The sequence below is a fragment of the Cricetulus griseus genome, assembly GCF_003668045.3.
Source record: "Cricetulus griseus strain 17A/GY chromosome 1 unlocalized genomic scaffold, alternate assembly CriGri-PICRH-1.0 chr1_0, whole genome shotgun sequence".
NCBI classification, from domain to species: Eukaryota; Metazoa; Chordata; class Mammalia; order Rodentia; family Cricetidae; genus Cricetulus; species Cricetulus griseus.
Genome location: NW_023276806.1, coordinates 119,871,669 through 119,892,186, shown reverse-complemented (window position 1 = coordinate 119,892,186; position 20,518 = coordinate 119,871,669). Strand labels below are relative to the sequence as shown.

The 20,518-nt window shown below is 44.2% G+C and overlaps 1 protein-coding gene across 1 annotated transcript in view; it reads left to right on the top strand.

The window, feature by feature from the left end:
- The first annotated feature begins 613 nt into the window (after positions 1-613).
- The window catches only part of Slc7a14 (solute carrier family 7 member 14), a 48,889-nt gene continuing 28,984 nt past the window's right edge, over positions 614-20,518 (top strand). Inside the window, exons 1-2 of the mRNA XM_027392065.2 lie at positions 614-917; positions 18,136-18,372. Of these exons, the coding sequence (XP_027247866.1) occupies positions 614-917; positions 18,136-18,372 (541 nt within the window). The remainder of the gene's footprint in view (positions 918-18,135; positions 18,373-20,518) is intronic.

The following is a 20,518-nucleotide window of genomic DNA, read 5'->3' as shown; positions in this document are numbered from 1 at the left end:
GTTCTAACAAGTTGTCAGACTGTGTGAAATATCTTTCTAGGGGATGGATTCTCCAAGCTGGCACCAGGGCCCCAACTTTTTCCTTCTCCCAGCATGAGATTCCTAGAGAAAATCTAATTCCTTGAAGTATGGTTGAAATTACAAAGAGAGGCTACACCCATCTTTTCAGACTATTTTCATTCTGGTCAAGACTTTATTGGCCTGTAAAGAGCTAAGACTGAAGCACAGAGAAAGGAAATGACCTATAGCAGGTATTAGAATAAACCAGCTTCTGGGATGATTATGAGACAAGGGGCAGGCTTCAGGCTGTCATATGAGAACTGGAAGGGAGCTCAGAAGGGAGAACACAGAAATGGAGAGGCACAAATGACAGCCTCATTGCACCTGTTCCTGAGGCAATGCCCAATGTGTCTCCCAGTCATGGTTTGCTTCTTACCTTCTTTCTTGTGTTTCTCTTCCAGACGTTCATGCCCAAGTCAATGCTGCACTGGGTCCCACTGGGCCTTTCTTAAAAGGACACACACTCATTGCTCCATGTGTTCCAGGATCATCCACTAAGTCTTCTGTAGTTCTTTTCCATCAGTGAGCCTTCACTGTAACCCTCCCGTTCAAGATGAGTGGCTTTCTGGCCTCACTGGACCCCCGGCGGGTGCAGTGGGGGGCTGCCTGGTATGCGATGCACTCTCGGATCCTGCGTACCAAACCAGTGGAATCCATGCTGGAAGGGACTGGAACTACCACAGCACATGGTACCAAGCTAGCTCAGGTACTCACCACTGTGGACCTCATCTCTCTTGGAGTCGGCAGCTGTGTGGGCACTGGCATGTATGTGGTGTCTGGCCTTGTGGCCAAGGAAATGGCAGGACCTGGTGTCATTGTGTCCTTCATCATTGCTGCTGTTGCATCTATATTATCAGGTAAGTGTCTAAGGGAGGGATGTCCCATGTCAAGGTTGCTTGCTGACATGGTTGCTGCTCATTTCACTCTTTCAGAATATCTATTACAACATTTGTTTATTTGTGTGTTGCGGGAGCACATGCCAGAGCCTGTGTGTGGAGGCCAGAAGACAACTTGTGGGAGTCAGTTCTCCCCGGCCACCAGATGGGTCCTGGAGATTGAACCCATGCTGACAGTGTGAGCAGGAGACACCTTCCCACTCAACCATCTCCCCAGCCTCTTCTAGAACAGTTGGTAATGAGCTGCACAAAGGGGCAGTGAATTGGCTTATTTGGTTTTTCTGGTCTCCAATACTGCTAGGTAGACAGGGGACTAGGTTTCGACCTGATTGTAATAGCTTCCGTTTTCTGTGGTTTTCAGTATAAGCAACTATTCTGATGTCCAGGCTCTGGTCTCCCAGCTTCTCCCTCTCTGTTCTGCTAGTTACTCTATTTCTGTTTTAATGCTGCTTTTCCTTGGAAGATGGGTTGGGTCTCCTAGCAAGAGGAACAGAGCACACAACCAGCATAAAATAATAGCAAAGGATGTGCAGAGTAACAAAACAGCAAGTCAGTTACTTGGACATGACTGGGATTTGATCAGCCTCAAGCTGGCACTGGGAGGCAGAAGCCAAGAAAAGGGATCTAGTGCTATTGGAGATATACAACACTTTCTGCCTCAACAAACAAACCCATCACCTACAGGGAGGGCAGCAGCCCCTCTTGCCCTTGACCCAGGGTCACACAACTAATTCAAAAGCGGGATGCCAAGGCCTACACATTGGTAGTTTGTGGAATGACTCTCCTATTGCCTTTCTCCCTTTTCTTCATTTTCTCTAGAGCTGTAGGCCATAGTATCTTCCCAGAGGACCACAAGTAGGTCAATAGACAACTTTTAAAAAAGAAGAAGAAAAGATAAAAGGAAAGGAAAGGAAAGGAAAGGAAAGGAAAGGAAAGGAAAGGAAAGGAAAGGAAAAGAATAGCATCTTGGAGACCACAGCACAAAACATGAGATTTTGCTGGGCATGGGGCTACTGATTGTGTGTGTCGGCTGATGTATTGGCAGTGAGTGTTTGGGCTGTTCAACTGTTTCAGGCACAGCATATCTAATGCAGAACAGGAGTGTTACGATAAATCTTTCTGCCATAAGCCACCCGAGCCCTACCACCACATGGGCGGTCTCCGCCAGCCACCTGAGTTCTGCCGGCCATGTGGATGGACAAAATAACACAGAGACTTGTATTATGTACAGATGCTGCTTGACCAATGACTAGGATTCTCATCTGTTAGCTCAGTCTTATTTATCATAAATCTATATATTTTATAAGACTTATCTTATTGGACACCATCCATTGGTGTCCTCCTTTGCAGGTGGGTGGATCACATGGTGCCACTGGAGCAGGAGCCAAGGGGAAAAGGGGAAGGAGAGGGCTTCCATGTGCTGTGGCCCCTTAAGAGCCCATGCCGAGTCATCCTGACCTCACCTTGACCACGCCTTGACAGGTGTGGTCAGGCACACCTGTAGCCAGCCTCTAACAGGTGTGGCTTACTGTCCCCTACACAGGAGTTCTGTGACTTGTGTCCAGCATCACATGAAAATCCTACAGTACCATTCCTCACTATTAAATATTAGTATTTAGTCTCCGTCCATGAAGTAATAAGACAGATTACAAACAGCAAACTCAAAAGTTTACTGGCTGCTACCTGATGCTTTTCATTTAGTAACAATCCACTAGAACCAAGCCTCACAGTCAACTCTACCCAACCCCTTCCCTGGAATCACCCTTTCTTCTGCATGAAAACGCTAACAAACTGGATTTATGCAGATTAAAGGACTTCTGTCCCTTCAAAATGAATGCATTGCTCACATGAATGAATTACCTAGCTGCTTGAAATAAGTAATGTGACTTCAATTCTTCCCAAATTGTATTGACAAAAATGATACATCACTGGTTTATGGCTCTAAAAGGAATATCATTATAGAAGTGATTAGAGATGGCATAACAAGGGGCAGGCATCCTGCTAGAGGGTTATCCTAGTGTCATTTATGTTGCTGTAATAAAATACTCTAGCCTGAAGCAACTTAAGGTAGAAAAAGGGTTGTTTCAGTTCGGTCCAGCACTGTGGGTGAAGTCACAGCAACAGAATCTTGAAACAGCTGACCACGGACAGGAACAGGAAGGAGATAATGCATCCGTGATCACTTGCCTGTTTGGTAGTGCTCAACTCCATTTTTTCTTCTGTGGTCTTCAACAGTTCAGGACACCATCAAGGGTACAGTGCACACCCACAGTGGGCTGGGTCTTCCCACATCAAATAACTTAAAGACAATCTCCTGTGGACATGCCCACAAACCAACCCAATGTAAACAATCCTTCATTAAGGCTCTTTTCCCAGGTGACACAGGGCCATAGGATAGACACCTAAATCCCTGCCAGTTAATGAGTACTGCACAGCTTTCCCCAGACCCCATTCTAGTTGGGTACAGTGCCCAGGCTGAGATGACTCCTGTATGAGGGAGGCAAATCATCCCTCACATACAATTGCATCCTGGGAGCCCATCCCCCACCTCAGTGCTCACAGCACTGTATAGTATCTACTTCTTCATCACTGGAATGGAGAGCTCAGAGCTATCCAGCCAGTATGATGCTGGAGCCACTGTGCACCAGCTCTTTGCAGCCCTGATAGGCCACACCACTTTACAGCTTTACAGCCAGTGATATCACACTGCAGACCTGAAATCAGCTGTGCTGGGACTGCATTTTTGCTGCCATTGTTTGCCATGGAATTGGTTGTTTAGCATTTCCCAGCCTACTCCTGGCCTGGCTCTACCACAGACCCAGATGCCACTCGGCACCTTTTTGTCACTACCACACCAGGCGCCAGAAAAGAAACACCTGCCTCTCCCCCTCTCTCCAGATGGCCCCATCCATAGCATCTTTCCACGCTCTCTGACTCATCTGCCTGCTGAGGTTAGCCAGGATCCTTCAGAGCCTCAGCCAGAGACAAAGCCAAAATAATTTGTGCCAATATTATCAGATTTATAATGAGTTTTTTGCAGTCAGGTCCGGCACTGCTGTGCTCTTTGGTCACAAAAGCCCTCTCCCCACAATCTCGTTTCCCTGCCTCTGTCATCCCCATATCACTTAGCACTTAACCAACCTCCCCACTGCTCCGTAACAATAACCCAGTTCCCCTTCATCTCCCCACTTAGTATACTTGTTTCCCCTCTCCTTCTGGCCTCATTAAAGCCTGACTGTACCACTGTGTTTGTCTCCAGCAATAGTTACCGCTTGGTGATAAGAATGGAGTAAAGAGGAGGCTAGAACAACAGAATTTAGCTTGTCCCAAGCAGAGAGAAAAAGAACAATGGGATTAAGGGTGCTTGCAAAGGAGAAGCAAATTGCTCTGAACACCAGGGAGGCTGAGGACAGGAACCCATGAGAGTGATGGTGTCCATGGTGACTTGTTGGATCAGGAGGGTGAATGCGCAGAGTCCAAAGATGTTCTCAAATGATATGTCACAGTAAACTCCATTGTTTTGTATGCTAACAAAAATCAGTAATGATAAATAGAAAAGGGAAAATAAGATCTATGGAAACTGCAGATTTTAATGAAGTCTAGAAAATACTGGGATAAAAATGCTAACACAGTGAGGCTAAAGGCAGGAAGTGACATCAGAGAGGGAAATGTGTGAAATATAGAATCTGAAGTGATATGTAACCAGTCAGGCTGATTTTAGACTTGGAACCCGGTTAAGCTGCTAAGAAGCTGTGAAACTTAAGGCGAGCACTGGATCTTCTCTAAGCCTCAGTTTCCCATTTTGAGAATAAAAAATATCTTTATTATAAAGTTGTTGTGAGATCTAAATGAGATACCTACCAAGTGCCTGGTACAATGCCTAGCACACAGCACTAAGTAAGCTATTTTGTCTCAAACTCTATTTTAGGTACCTGCTTGTAAAATATAGTATTTTTTGGTTCACTGTATCTTTGTGAGCTAGGTGTATTATTCTATTTCTATTACTTTAACTAAATACCAGAATCCAGCTTTTATATACACATACACATAGAGAGAGAGAGAGCTAACATATGCAATATATATTAGCTATATATGTATATGGTTGTTTATCTTGAAGTGTTGGAGGTTCAAGAGTTTAGCACTGGCTCTAATTTGGTGCCCTTCCAACTACATCACATCTTGGTTAAAGGCGGCCTAGGATACAAGAGGCCTTGTCTCAATTTTTTTCCTAGATATTCTAGATGCAAATACTTCATTAAATATGTAGTTTCATTTTATTGAGACAGGGCCTCATTATATAACCTTGACAGGCCTGGAAGTCATTATGACTGGTCTCAAACTCATAGAGGTCCACCTGCCTTTGCAACCCGTGTTGGAATTAAAGGTACAAGATATCATACCTGGCTTTAAATATGTATCTTTATAAATGTTTTCTCCTAGGTTGTAGTTCTTCCTTTAATTTCTGTCATTTATATTTTAAAATACTGGTTCCAAAGTACATGCCCTGAAATTCTAATTCAGCTGGGGCTGGGTGGAGTGTCCTGGGGCTGGTGTTTCCTTACAATCCCAAGTGTCTCACACATAGCCAGGGTCTGGAATTTGCTGTGCAAGAGGAAGTAGGGCCCACCTGCTGCAGCCAGGACCCACATGGAGAGGGAGCATGCTAAAAGGCGTTCTGTATGACCAGCAGACTCTCAGGAATTTTTTTTTTTTTTTTTTTTTTGGCCTCGTAGCTCCATTCCCCATGCTACACAAGCCTTTGTGGAACATGAAACAAATGGGACTCTAAAGCTTCTTTCTCTCCAACTTACCATGACCCACAGGTCCAGTAACTTCCCCAGCTCCATTCTAGCGTGGTCACTGCCCTCTAGCCTGTCCCAGGTGGTGGACATTTTATCAGAGGAAGCAGCTGCTACCCAACCTCTCCTCTTTTGTCCAAAGGCCTTATCTGCGTTTTAATAACTCCACAGGCCCTGTGCCTGCCAAGCCTCCAAAACCCCTTTTATGTTATGTTTTTGATAAAAGAAAAGTATGATTTTTCTTCCTGGTTCTTACCTATAGCTCTGTGGAGAGTAGGTGGAGGCAGCTTGTGCAGTTTCTAATTTACTTGGCTGCAGATGGAACAAAGCCAAGTTATTATGCCCACAGCGACTGGCCATTCAAAGTCTGAAGAGATGCCCAAGAGCCTGAGGAGGGGAAGAGTGTCAAGCTTAATGGGTTGCTCCCTCCTAGGCTTATGTTTAGTTCTATGTTCTCACAGGGCTAGGGAGAAGCTCTGTCAGTCAATCCCTAACACTTGCTAAATTGGTAAGGTTAGATGTCACTCTGTAGGCATGGATGAAGCAGTTCAATGACACAAGAAGATACACATCTTAGTCACACAGTGGAGACGGAATGAAGGTAGAAAACCAGATGTGCACATAATGAGTGAGACAGACGAGAGATTATGGGGCTCTGGGCTCTGACAGTGAGAGTTAATGCTTAGAACAGAGAGGGCTTGGGTGGCTGAAGGACAGTGAAGAAGAGGAGGACAAGCCCCTCTATCCAAGAAAAGACATGGAATTGATGAAAATATTTGAAATAACTTTAGAACAATGGTTTTGACAACATAGTTCTGGAAACAGAATGTGAGGATCAAGAAAGAAAACTAGCAAAGAGGCCCACACAGAAGCCCTGTGGATGCTGAGCTCTTCTGTGGGCACAGTATCCTTCCATCCTCACCTCCCTGCAGGAGGCTGACTTCATCCTGCTCTGGGAGAACCCAGAGCCACAGTCAGAAAGAACTTCCTGCAAATCCGAAGCCCTTTAGTGAGAACCGAACTCAGAAGAGAGACCGGAGACCCAAAGCTCTTCCTTTAGAGTCTTGAAGCCAGAAACTTTCACAATCGAAATGGATTGATGATTTGTTACCAGTTCCCACTGATCATTATAAAAAGACAATTAAAAGCCATTGAGATGGTTCAATAAGTAGACACCACCACTAAGCTTGATGACCTGAAATTCATCCTTGGGATCTATGTGATAGAAAGAAAGAAGCAACTCCCACAAGTTGTCCTCTGGCATCCATACAGGCACTATGGCATGCTCATGTGCCTAGAGAAACAGACAGAGACAGAGAGATGTTTTTTAAAGCCCAGGATATTGAATGCATTTTTCTTAGCATTTTAGCATGTGGCTTAGCATTAGGCCTAGGCAGACATGTCTTCACTGTAGCACACAGCCATGTGTGGCTGAGTGTAATAATGAATGTGGGCCAACACAAAACAGAAAATGAGATATTTTTTGCAATATTTTGTAAATCAAATTACGTAATTTTTGTTTGTTTTTTGTTTTTTGAGGCAGGGTTTCTCTGTGTAGTTTTTGGAGCCTGTCCTAGAACTCACTTTGTAGACCAAGCTGGCCTCAAACTCACAGAGATCTGCCTGCCCCTTGCTCCCAAGTGCTGGGATTAAAGGTGTGTGCCACCAGCATGAACTTCGTACATGACAACATCATGGTACAATGTCAAAGGTTGGACATACCTGCACAGTGGTGTATAAGGTATGCCTCCACCATTCTTAAGTGTTCCAAACCTCAAACCTGTCATCAGGTGTGCCCATAATGATGGGAGAGACAGAGGGTAGTATGGAGAGCCCTATTGAGTGTCTGTCTTGCTGTCCTGTTCCCAAAACCATTCTTTCCTCGAGCTTGGACATTGTCTCCTTGTTAGGATAGGCTGCAGTATCATGGCCAAGGTTAGAGAATCAAAGTATAGACACAAATATGGATGCTTATACATATACAGATTCTGATGAGTTCCCATTTCATCTGTTAGCACAATAAACCATTTTCACTCCCCCAGTGAAAAACAGACTTGGGGTGAACCAGGAGAGATGGTGCTCAGTGATCCCTTTTCCATGATCTCAGGTCACATCTACTCCATGGACTTGCACTTGTCAGTTTCCTATAATACCTCTGGCAGTTTTTCTTCACCACACCAGCATGTGAACGGTAGGCTTTTAAGAGAGTGGTAAGGAAATGCATGAGCAAATGCACACCTGCCCCAGACCTAGGGCCAAATGCATACCTTCCCCTGTCCAAGTACTGTGCAAACACACAGCTGTCTGAAATCTTAATGATGGTAGCAGCCAGTCCAGTATCTGAGAGTCTCTGGGAACTGAAAATTGGTAAAACCCTTGCTAATATCAGCCTTCATTATGGCTGCAATGTTTATTGAACAAAAGACACAGTACACCCTCCCACCAAATGTATTAGCGGTTCCTGTTTATGGTCATCATAGTAACTAAACTCTTGGAGGTTTTTAATGTGTCTGGCATCAGTTGTGCAGCAATAACAGAATCCAAAAGCAAAAAAAAAAAAAAAAAAAAAAAAAAAAAAAAAAAAAAAAAAAAAACCCACACTGCTGAGATGGATCAGGACATTTAAGGCACTTGCTCTCAAGCCTGATGACCTGAGTTCCCTCCCTTCTGGAAGCAAAGAATCAGTCCCCAATTGGCCTCTGACCTCCACACACATGTAGGCACACACAAAAGATAATATTTATAAACTCCACTGAATAAACACTATTATAATATTCATTTTACAGATAACAACATTGAGTTGTCCCAGAGATGCCAGGTGACTTAGATAGGGCTACTTTGATCCGCTTGGCTCCTGAGCCCATTCTCTGCAAGCAGGTTGAATAAGACTCACCTTCCCAAATCACAAACCTAGCAGGCACAGAAGTCTTCCTACCCTGATCTCTGAACACAGCGCACAGCTCTCCTCATGCTACTGACTAGGAGGGAAGTTTTGTGGGTCAAAACTTCTATTAAATTGGGTCATGAAAATGTCTTCTGTCACCTGTCAGCAGCAAAAAGAAAGGTACTGTGAAGGTCATGCCTCTCTGCTGCACAGGACTTGATTGACAGCCTTGGAGAAGGATGTCAGTTACTAATTCAGAGAAGGTATGTGCATCTCAATAGAAATTTGCACATTTCTCAAACTGCTGATGGTGAAAAACCAATTTCCTCCAGAAAATCCAGGAAACTTGGGCTTCTTTTACATCTTCTGCAGCCCCTAGTAGAATGGACAGTACAGAGGCAATAGGACAGACCACTCTGGGTTCAGCATGGTGGGAGCTGCTGCTGAGCATCGGAAAAAACTCTGAGACAAAGGGCTTGACATCTATGCATAGCAGCAGGATGGTCACCTGTGAAGCAATTCTCAACACGGCCAAAGCCACCCAAGCCTGGGACAGAAGTCAGGACACAAGAGACCTCATTCAGCTCTGCCCCTCCGCAGCTCAGGGTCCTTGGACAGGTCACCCAGATCTCAATCTCTGTCCCCCCACCCCACCCCCGACGATAAAATGAAGAACTTGAATGAAACCACCTGTAGTGGGAGTTAGGATGAAGAAGAACTGAGGGAGAGTGAAGAACCCCTCGTATCCCCACAGCAAATTCCCAGCCCTATCTATTTCATAGCGTCTGGAGGCTAGGTGTAAGTAGTCCTTGCACTTGAGCCATCTTGATGCAAGCTCAGCTCTGCAGCTTACTCCTGATGTAACTACCAATTGTACTTAACTGAGAACATCCCAAACAGGTGGGAAGTTACAGGTGTGCCAGAGTATTAATCCCTCAGCATTCGGGGAATCTAGGAAATGACCCCAGGTTAGTCACCTCTACCTTCCTTCCCACAGCCACACAAATTCGAATTTGTGATGTGGGAAAGATGATACATTCGAGTAACCCATCTAGATATCAGATTCACCATCTTAATGAATACAATAAAGGTTTCAGTAACATAATCATTTTGAGGATTATGACTACATATGCAAACCCTACACAGAACTATGGCCAGTAATATTCACCTTTATTGTTGTTATTACCACTCTAACCTGATGATGTGAGGGCCCTTCTTAATGCAGAAGAGCTGGCCAGGGTTCCAAATCTGAACCCCCCCCCCCATCTACCCCTACCAAAAGACTCAAGAAGAAGACTTCTTGTGCATGTGTCTGCGGGTAGACATAACACAAAAGGAATATACTTTTATCCTTGAAGGTGTCTAACCCAGAGGAATTATCTTTTCTACAAGGACAGGCCCCTTCTAAAAGGGAAAATGAACTGGGTCCCATAGCAAAGGGATACCCAAGCATACAGAACAGCAAATGGCCATGGTATAAACACCTGAGAATGGAAGCCAATGATTAAGAGTTAATGCCAAAGTTCAGTGGCCAGAACTTTGTCGCCTGGATCTACTGGCTGACCACAGAAACTCCACAGCTTTGATGGTCCAGTCTATCAGCTTCTAACATTGGCCCACTCCTTCTGTCACTTGTGCCCAGGGAATAGCCCTAAGTGGTCACAACCACCCAGGGGAATCAGAGAGCTTCCAGCACATTCCATTTGCATTATGCAGGAAATGAGGACATCAAAACAAAAGAAAAAGGAGTGGTGGGCAGAGCTTCGTAAAATGGCTACACATTGGTGGAAGTGAATTAAGAAAGCAACAGTGGAGAAAGGAACAAATGCAGAGCAGTAGATGGGAAGGACAGATTTCCATAGCAGCAAATAGGACGTGTGTAACTTGCAAGACACAGAGACCCGTGAGAGGCTGCCTGGGGCATGGAGATGGCAGTTTCTAGGTACTAATGGAGGCAAATGCCACAAAGTAGAGGGTGGCATTGGCATGAAGAAGAAGAAGGAATAACAGGAAACTGAATGGGCCCTCCATCTGCTTTCTTACTGATTACATCCTCAACTGTGCTGTACGGAGAGCATTGACTGACTACTGCACATGATAGACACTTTGGGATAGGCTCACCACTGGCCATCTGCACAAATATGGCCAAAAAGTCCCTTCCAAAGTAACTAACATAAATTCATAACATAAACATTTACATGTGTGGATATTTGTAAGGGAACTCCTGCAGAGGACACACGGACTATTAAAATCAAATAAAAAGCCTTTCCAGCTGGCCAGGAAAGGCAGAGCTCACCCAAATTGTGCAGCCCTGAGACTTATAGCACAAAACCCACATTCTGGGTTAGCAAACTTCAGTTAGCAAGACAGTTAGCAAGAAACAGAACTGCCAAAGCCAAGAAGCAAGGTTAGTACGTTTAGGGACTTCCCCAGCCACACCCCACATTGGCAGGTGGATTGGGTCTGTCTATGGTCCTGTTTTGCCAGGTGTTGCTGCCTGTGTACTGGGTTCCAAGGGTTTCTCTCAAGGCGTCAGATGTGCTGAGGTGCAGGGAGCTTGTTTGCATTAATGTGCAAGCATATCTGTCCTCAAAGCTATTCACTCTTTCTATTTTAGAATACATTCACCGAAAACATTGACTATATTCATATATCTTGAGACATTGATTTTTAAAAGGCCCAGCTTATAATTTCTTATTTTATGTGTGTGTGAGCATGTGTGTAGATGTTTGTGTGTGCACAAGTGCACATCTGTGCATACAGGGAGGTCAAAGGACAATTCCAGTTTGGAGCTCTATCTACTTTTTTTTTAAGATAGGGACTCTCACTGATCTGGAACTCACGGAGCAGGCAAGGCTGACCGACCAGTGAGTTCCAGGAATCCTCTTGTCTCCACCTCCCCACCACCATGTCCAATTGTGTGTGTGTGTGTGTGTGTGTGTGTGTGTGTGTGTGTGTGTGTGTGTGTGTGTGTGTAAACTGTTAGTATAGTATAAATTATACTAGCAGAGCCATCTCCCCGGCTCAGTCCCTTAGACTTAAAGAAAATTAACAACATAACCAATTTCTATAGTACGTGGATACAGAATACCTGCTCCTTTGGAACCATTGCCCATATCTTAATCACCAACATTCACGCAGCTGAATACTATGAATGTAACCAACAGCACTCTTGATGTCTCACTTAGGGAAGTAAAACACCATCTTCATAAGCCACCAGTGTGTCCAAGGGAGTCACATTTTCTCTCTCTGTCATTCCTTCATTCAAAACTCAGCAAAAATGTGCCACTACTGTGGCATTTAGCAGGGGCAGTCTAGTCAGAAACAATCTATCAGATTCCTGTAGGTTAGACTTTTGGGAAGAGAAACCCAACCTGTGTCTGTCACCTGTGCCAGAACACCCTGTGGCCACTGTTCACAAGAGGCTCCATTCCTCCAGTCCCACAGATGAGCAGGTGGCAATGTTCCCACTTGAAAATACAAAATTGGTACTTATACTTCCTGAAGCTCAGAGGAGTATGGAAAGGAAAGGAGGGCCTAGAAACCCAGCGCAGCAGATGGAGCTGCTCACCTGCTGTTGCAGAAGACCTAGGTTTGGTTCCCAGCCCATACATCACGTGACTCACAACTCTATCTCCAGGCCCAGGGGATCTGAGGCCTCTTCTGGCTGCCCTGGGCACCTGTACAGATGTGCACATAAACTCATGCAGGCACACACAGCCACACAGCCACACAAAATAAAAATGCATGGCTCTTTTTTACAGACAGGGGAGAAGGGAGAAGTTAGGTAAGGGAGGTGGCCGGAGCAAATGGGAGCAGAGTCTGCAGCAAATCCTCACATCCACACCACCTTCTCACAATGCCACAGAGTCTCTGCCCTCCCGTGCAGCTCTCCCCGCATGCTGTCCCAATTTGAAGGAAGTTGAAAAGTCAAGGGACTTGGGGATGATCCAAGTTGAAAGATTGGCTGTGGGCTATTCTCCCTAGATGTCTGCTGGGAAGGTACCTCTTCACAGAGTGGTGGTCTCACCTGCTCCTCAGACATACTGAAGTACAAGATGGGGGCCATCGACACTCCAGAGGCAGGGGCAGACAGGTCTCTCTGAGTTCAAGGGCAGCCTAGTCTACATAGTGAGTTCCAGGACAGCTGGGGCTACATAGTGAGACCCTATCTAAAGGAAAGGAGAGAGGGAGGGAGGGAGGGAGGGAGGGAGGGGAGGGAGGGAGGGAGGGAGGGAGGGAGGGAGGAAGGGGGAAAATGGTCCTCTCCTGCTCCTCAGAAGAGTGCTGAAAAGTTCTTGGGGAGAAGATAACCAGCTATCACCACCTTGACTCCTCTTTGTCTTTCTGCCTGGGCCTTTGTCGCCCAGTTGTTAAGAGTCACCTTGACAAGGAGGAGCAGGTCTCACAAAAAGAGATTAGCATGAAGTAGATTTCTCTTACAACTTCTCAAGGAGGGCATGGAGCAGAAAAACTTTTTATTAAAGACATGAGACCCAGGAGGAAAAGGCTCCAGGTCTGTTTTAGAAGTGTGTTGTGCAGAAACAGCCTAGTCTAGAGCCTAGAACGATCTCTAATGCCCCTGCCAGTACTGAGTCTGGCATTGTCAGCCATGAACACTTGTGTGCAGTCTCTTAACCTCCCTAAGGCAAGTGTTCCAACTCTCCAGGGGCTGATGACCAAGGCACTCCCTCACCTGTAAATAACAGCTAAAGAGCCAGGAAGGATACCCACCTTATTCTGGGAACCATACATGTGTCCATCCAAGACACAAAGCCACCTATACAATAGACACCATTGCCATTTTCCGGTTGGGGAAGCCAAGGCTCTGTAAAGAACCAATGTGAGCCAGACGATTGGCTCAGGGAACAGCTAAGCCTCTGAGCATCCTTCCATTAGACACAACCAGTTAAGCACTGCATCAACCGTGACTACTACCATAGCACAAGCTAACTCATCATATGGTGGAAACTATACCTCCGGTAATCTCCAAAATATTTCCTTTTTTTTTTTTAACCACAATAACAACTAACTTTTATTTTGTGCTTTCCATCAACTTCCCATTCTTCATACTGTTTTTTTCCTCCATTTTTTATTTGAATTAGAAACAAGATTGTTTTACATGTCAATTCCAGTTCCCTCCCTCCCTCCCTCCACCCCTCCAAAATATTTTCACAAATGGAGATTTCAAGAAAGAATAAGCAGATAGACTATTCATGCACTTAGTGAACCAATTATTCAACCTGACCTGATTTGGGTGTCAATTCTCTATCAGGATAGCTTGTTTCCTTCTTATTTAATTGTAGATATATTGGTGCCATGGTCTGGGGGATGGGACTTCGGGAAAATTCCGTTACCTACCCATCTTTAATTGGAGTACTATCAGGTTCAATAACTGATTATGTCAGGCCGTCCCTGATTGATGGTGCCGGCTGCCCCTGACCTGATTTGGTAGAGATTCATAAGTCTCTTCTCTGACACGAACAGAGGCATTCCCAGACAAATTGCTTTTCTTCCAGACACATTTGTAAAAATTGCTTGGGTTTCTGTGACAGGCAACACGGTGAGCGAGCAAGGTTGCCCAGGTAAGAGATGGTGGTGGTGAGGTGATGCAGCCTGATGCATCACACCTGAAGAGAAAACCTGCAATTTTCTTGGCTACCCAAGAACATCAGGAAGAGAGCACGAGGACCAATTCACTGGGTCTAGCCCCATGCAATTTGAGGCTAGAAAAGTATTTCTCAGAATCTAGAAACCTGCTTCTCAAAGGCGACAGCTGGAATAGGGACACTTCATCATGTGCCATCTGAAATTCAGTGTCGTGGAGATAATAGATGTTTCCAACAGAAGTCATACCTTATTTCCCTCCGAAGTTCAGTAATTTCTCCTCATAACCCAGTCCCAATTACATTTCAAAAGGACTAGCCACCTGGTGATATATACAGTATCTCAGCCCCACTGAAAAAGTTCCAAAGAAACAGATATTTCATGAAAACTAAGAAGACAGGTGACATCCATCCAGCAAAATGCTGTATTTGGTGAGGACATTCTCAAAGACATGCTCAGCAGCAAATCACACTGGTGTGATCCAGTGGTGGACTCCCTCCTGAGGTAGGAGCTTGGTGGATGCTTAACATTAAGCAGGAACTAGATGGAGAGGTGAAGAATCACTGAGTCACCCCTCAGCCCATGCTACCACCAAAATGCAGCCCAGCAGGTCCCGAGCCTGGAGAGCTAGAAATTCTTCAATAAACATTTGCATTCATGGGCCATCGAGAGGACTCAGTGAGTAAAGGCACTTACTGCCAAGCCCCACACCCTGAGTTCAGTCTCCTGGAACCAAATTCAGGAAAAAGAGAACTGACTACTGAAAGTTGTGTTCGGGCCTACACACCCCCCCACACACACACACATACACACACAAATGTTTAAGGTCATTTCAGAAATTCTGTCATAATTTCCAGTAAAAAATGATTTAATAATTTTTATGAACTGGCCACCAACTCAGGAGAAATTTGTAAAATCAAACATTCTACTACATAATCCAAAGTTATACTAATTTGATATTTAGATGCTGAGGAATGATAGTTGGAAAATACTTTAAATTTTTATTTTCCATAATTAAGCCATTGTTTCTATAAAAGCAGGAAATTTTATGTACACAGTAAAAACGATGCAATTCATACCCGTCTTAGTTAGGGTTTTATTACTATAATAAAATGCTGTAACCTGCCTGCTTTCCTATAGAACCCAGGACCATCTGCCCCAGGACAGCACCACCTACAGTGGGCTGAGCCCTTCCACATCCGTCACCAATCAAGAAAATGCACCATAGGCTTGCCCACAGGCCAGTCTGGTGGGATCACTTTCTCAATTAATGTCCACTCTTCCCAAATGACTACTTCATGTCAAGTTGACATAAAACTAGCCTGCACAATAGCATATGATGGCCTCTATCAGAGCCCAGATGTTTTAGATCATATTAGTTGGCTTTGTGTGCCTTCTACACATATGTAAATGTACAATGCATATTGTGTGTCCAGAACCAAGGCTGAAGTGAAGTCATGCCATGCAACCCAAGTGAGCATGGCTAGGTTTCAATGCACACTTGATCTTGAATTAATTTGGGACCATTATACGTACATACAGAAAACTTTCACCGTTGTCAGATTTTCATTCCATTATGCAACCTGTCCTAATTAGCTTTAACTGTCAACTTGACACAGCCTAGAGTCACTTGAGAAGGGAATCTCAACTGAGAAACCATCCAGAACAGATTGGCCTGTGGGAACGTCATGGGGGATTGTCTGGACAGTTTATTGATGTAGGAAGGCCTAGCCCACTGTGGGAAGCATCATTCACTAGATAGAGTCATTGGCTGTATAAGAAAGCTAGCTAAGCATGAGTGGGATAGCAGGCAACATTCCTCCATGGTTTCTTCTTTGAGTCCCTGTCCTGACTTCCCTCAGTGATGGATTGTGACCTGTAAGGTAAAGCAAACCCATTCCTCTCCTAAGATGTTTTTTTCTCAGCAACAAAAAGGGAAAACTAGTGCACAACCCCATATAGGCTATGAGACAGCTTCAGAAGCTGTGCAAAAGATTATAAAGGTCCACCAAAAGGAGGCTGTGTTTCTCTTGTTCACCTTTCATCTCACATCTAACACAGATAGGCAGAGATGTCACTTTCCTGGTTGACCTGGGTAAATACAGTGAATGAATTGGAAAACTATCAAGATTGATTGTTAAAATTTGATTACAGACCCAGCATTATCATTAAATGAACATATAAGTTCATATTTGTCATGTCATCTACAACTCAACAACCCTGGTGAGCAATTGATAACTGTTATGGTTTGAACGTTCTTTATAGATTCATGTGTTTAAACTCTGGGTCCCCAGTGCTCTTTTGAAAGGCTGTAGATCTTTTGGGAAGGCAGGCATGGCTGGCAGATGTGGTAGGTCACTGGAGGCAGATAGGCCTTTCAATGTTGTAGGAAGATGTGCTGCCCAGAGAACACTCTACTTCCTGGTCCACTGAGATGAAAAGGTGCCTCCAGCTCCCACCAGCACACATAGAGCTTCCCCACTCACCATGAAGACCACACTCCCTAAGCACATGCTCACCTCTCTGGGGCGCCAAAGAGTATCTCATAAATACTCAGCAACATGGGACCAGCTCTATGTTAAAGTCCTTCCCAAGTCAACAGTTGTTTCAGGGACAGGACATCTTCATTGCTTGCAGGCTGTATCCGTATTGCATGCTAGAGCACCTGATTTAGTCACAGGCAGCTGTGAATGTTGCACAAAGTGGGAGAATTACGAAGTACGATGTTACTTGGGAAAATGCTGAGTTGAGTTAGCTGGGAAGCAGATTGGGAAACTAGTCAAAGTAAGCTAAGTACATGCTGGTGGGGAATCCTCCCATGTAGCATGACTGGCATTCAGGGGCCAAGGACAAGCAGTTTTAATCCTTCTGGGTAAAAGAACTCCTGTGAAAGTATTTGTACACCCCAATCATTTTCTTTGATGAAATGTAGAAAGAAAATACATTTTTGCTTCTTACTTTTTTATTTTTGACAGTGTTATACATGTATATATAATATTTTGATATCATAATCATCCCCCATTCCCCTTTTTTACTTCCCACCTCTGTTGACCCCCATTTTCCCACCTAGTCCCTGCCTACTTTCATGTCCTGTGTGTGTGTGTGTGTGTGTGTGTGTGTGTGTGTGTGTGTGTGTGTGTTCTTAAGGAATGGTTTACTCACTTAAAGGTTCTGGGTCAAATGCTTCTTTGGTCTTGAAGAGCTACTGACTAGGACATGTAGCTGGCATGATTCTGTAAAGTCTATCATGCAACATGTCTGGTGGTATAGCTAGCTACAGAACTCCTACTCTGCCAGCAGTGTAAGTGCATAACACCTACAGCTATGTACAGATCAGAATACTTGATAAGCATAATATATGACCCTGTTACTGGCTTTTGGTTTATGATGAGCTACTTCTTATCAATTTTTAAGTTTTACTCCTACTTATAAACAGAAACATTTACAGTAAAACAGAATGCCACACTGCACCAGCAGTGCACACAGCCAATATTCATTGTGTCTCTTCAATTTAGCATTTTCCTCTACATTTGGTTAGCCCCAGATTGTTTTGTTCATCATGACCCTAGGAATAGTAAGCTATATAGTACTTATTTGTTTGGATGTATGTATCATTGTGCCATATATAGGTTTATAACCTAGGTGTGTAGCAAGCTATTCCAGCTAGGTTTGTGCAAGCACATCACAGTACTCACCCAGCAAGGAAATCGCCTAATAAAACATTTCATAGAACGTGTCCCCATCACTAAGTGATGTGTGGCTATACATAAACTTTTGAGCATTGGTGCTAACAGCCCTGAGATTCCTAATCTCTCTCTTAAGATCGTCAGGCACCAAGATATTTGCTGATCTTCAGAAGCCTGCTGCCTGTTTTGTTTGTCCCTTGCAGGTGTATGCTATGCAGAGTTTGGAGTTCGAGTCCCCAAGACCACAGGATCTGCCTACACCTACAGCTATGTCACTGTTGGGGAATTTGTGGCATTTTTCATTGGCTGGAACTTGATCCTGGAGTACCTGATTGGCACAGCAGCTGGTGCCAGTGCCCTGAGCAGCATGTTTGACTCCCTGGCAAACCACACCATCAGCCGCTGGATGGTGGACACAGTGGGAACCCTCAATGGCCTGGGTGAGATTTCGTCAACCTCTCCCCTAACATGCAAAATCAGGAGATGGATAGATTCCCCTTTAAGAATGCAACTTTGAGGCTAGAAAGATGATTCAGTGGGTAAAGTACTTGCTGGGCAAGCTGAGAACCTGAGTTTGGTATCCCCAGAACACACACACACACATATCCCAATTTGGAAAACTATGTCAAGGACTTTAAATACTTCCTTTTGATTTTTACAAGGCAATTCTTCAATCTAAGGAATTATTTTAATTGTCATGAATATGTCATACAAAAAGACTCTCATCCCAGTCTTATTTTTAAATGATGTGCACTCCTTATCTGAGATGCCTGGAAACAATTTTTAAAACTTTGGAATATTTACCTAAACATAACAAGATACTGGGATTGGTCATCAACACCCAGGTCTAACATGAAATTCACTGGCTTTTCATATACCTCTTCAACACATAGCCTGAAGATAATATTATTTAATATATTATACAAAGTTTCATTGTATGCGTGAATCTTATCACTTGGGGAATTGTGGAAGCCACTGAAAAGGTTTAAGATTCCATAGCATCTCAAATTTTGGATTTTTAGATTATAGGTGTTCAATTATAATTTAAAAAATTCTTCAGTGGAACAAGTAACCATGTAAATTATGGATATATATTATGTTCCTGGCAACTAAAAAGATGACTAAGGAGGACATCACAAGGACTATGTATTAATATGTAATGTAATGTTACATATCAAAGAACACAGGCTACACTGTTCATGTGTACTGCCACTAACTGTATGAAAATAAAGCTAGTGCAGCCAAAGGAACTGGGGAAGCTTCACCAGTTATTTCATTGTAAATTTTCTTCCATTTTTCACAAATAAATGTTTTCACTTCCAAAAAAAATCTTTTCGAGACAGGGTTTCTCTATGTGACAGCCCTGGCTGTCTGGGAACTCACTTTGTAGACCAGACTGGCCTCAAATTCACTGGGATTAAAGGCAAGTGCCACCACTGCCCTGCTCCAAATAAAAAAAAAATTAAGGAATAAAATGGATTCCAGTCCAACCAACATCCACAAGGCATACTATTACTGAACGAGAGCTGAATGGGTCAGGGGTCATCTGACAAATGCCGAGAGACAGACCATCTGTCACTTGCTACCAGCTCTCTCTCCATCCTAATGCCTGGTGTGTATCCTTCCATATTCTCAGGGTTCATAGTAATAGCTGAAGAGAGTTTGGCGTCTTGCCTCAGAATTTCCCAAGACAGCTGGAGATGGAGATCAGCAGTTCAGTGCTTATGTGGTTCATTTGAAACCCAGAGTTCAATCCCTGGAGTGTGGGGGTGGGGGAGAAGAAAAAGAAAGAGGGAAGGGAGAGGGAAGGGGGGAGGAGAGAAAGAAAGGGGGAGGGAGGGAAGACTCCAAAAATAATTCTGAGGCTATGTCAAATCATTTGACTTCATTGTACTTACCTCAGAAAATATTTGACAATATGCTGACCAGGGCTGAAAGGTGGGTCAGTGGTTAAGAACCACTTGTGTTTCTCCTGAGGCCTGAGCTTAGTTCCCAGCATCCATGTCAGGTAGCTCACAACCTCCTATAACTCCAGCTGCAGGGCATCCAAGGCCTGGTACCTGCACTCATGTGCACAGACTCATCCACAGGCACACCCAGAGAGGGACACACAATTACAAATAATGAAAATAGCTCTTCTTTTTAAATTGCTGATCACTCCAGTGCCACGATGACTAGAATAAATACCATAGCTGTATTCTGATTTCATAACATTTAAATTCTGAAATGACCTAAAATCATTCATCCGTCTCACTCACTCCAGAAAGATGAGGCCATGTGCCCAAGGCCACACTGTGGGCTGCTGGCAAAAGTACAGCTGGAATCCAGGCTCCCCAGCTGCCGAGGTAATGCCTCTTCCTCTCCGTAGAGGGCAGGCGTCCACTGGCCGATGGGCAGACCAAGCCAGCAGGACTCGTTCTTGTAATCTGTAAGATTTCTATCCAGTGTCACAATCTTTCTTTATTATCAAGTTTCAAAATGTGCACATTTGAAAGCCATTTTAAGAGTTCTCCTCTGTCGTTTGCAGTGTGGGGTTACAGAGAGAAAATCCCTGGTGAACAGATCCAAACTTCCTCATTTGCAAAT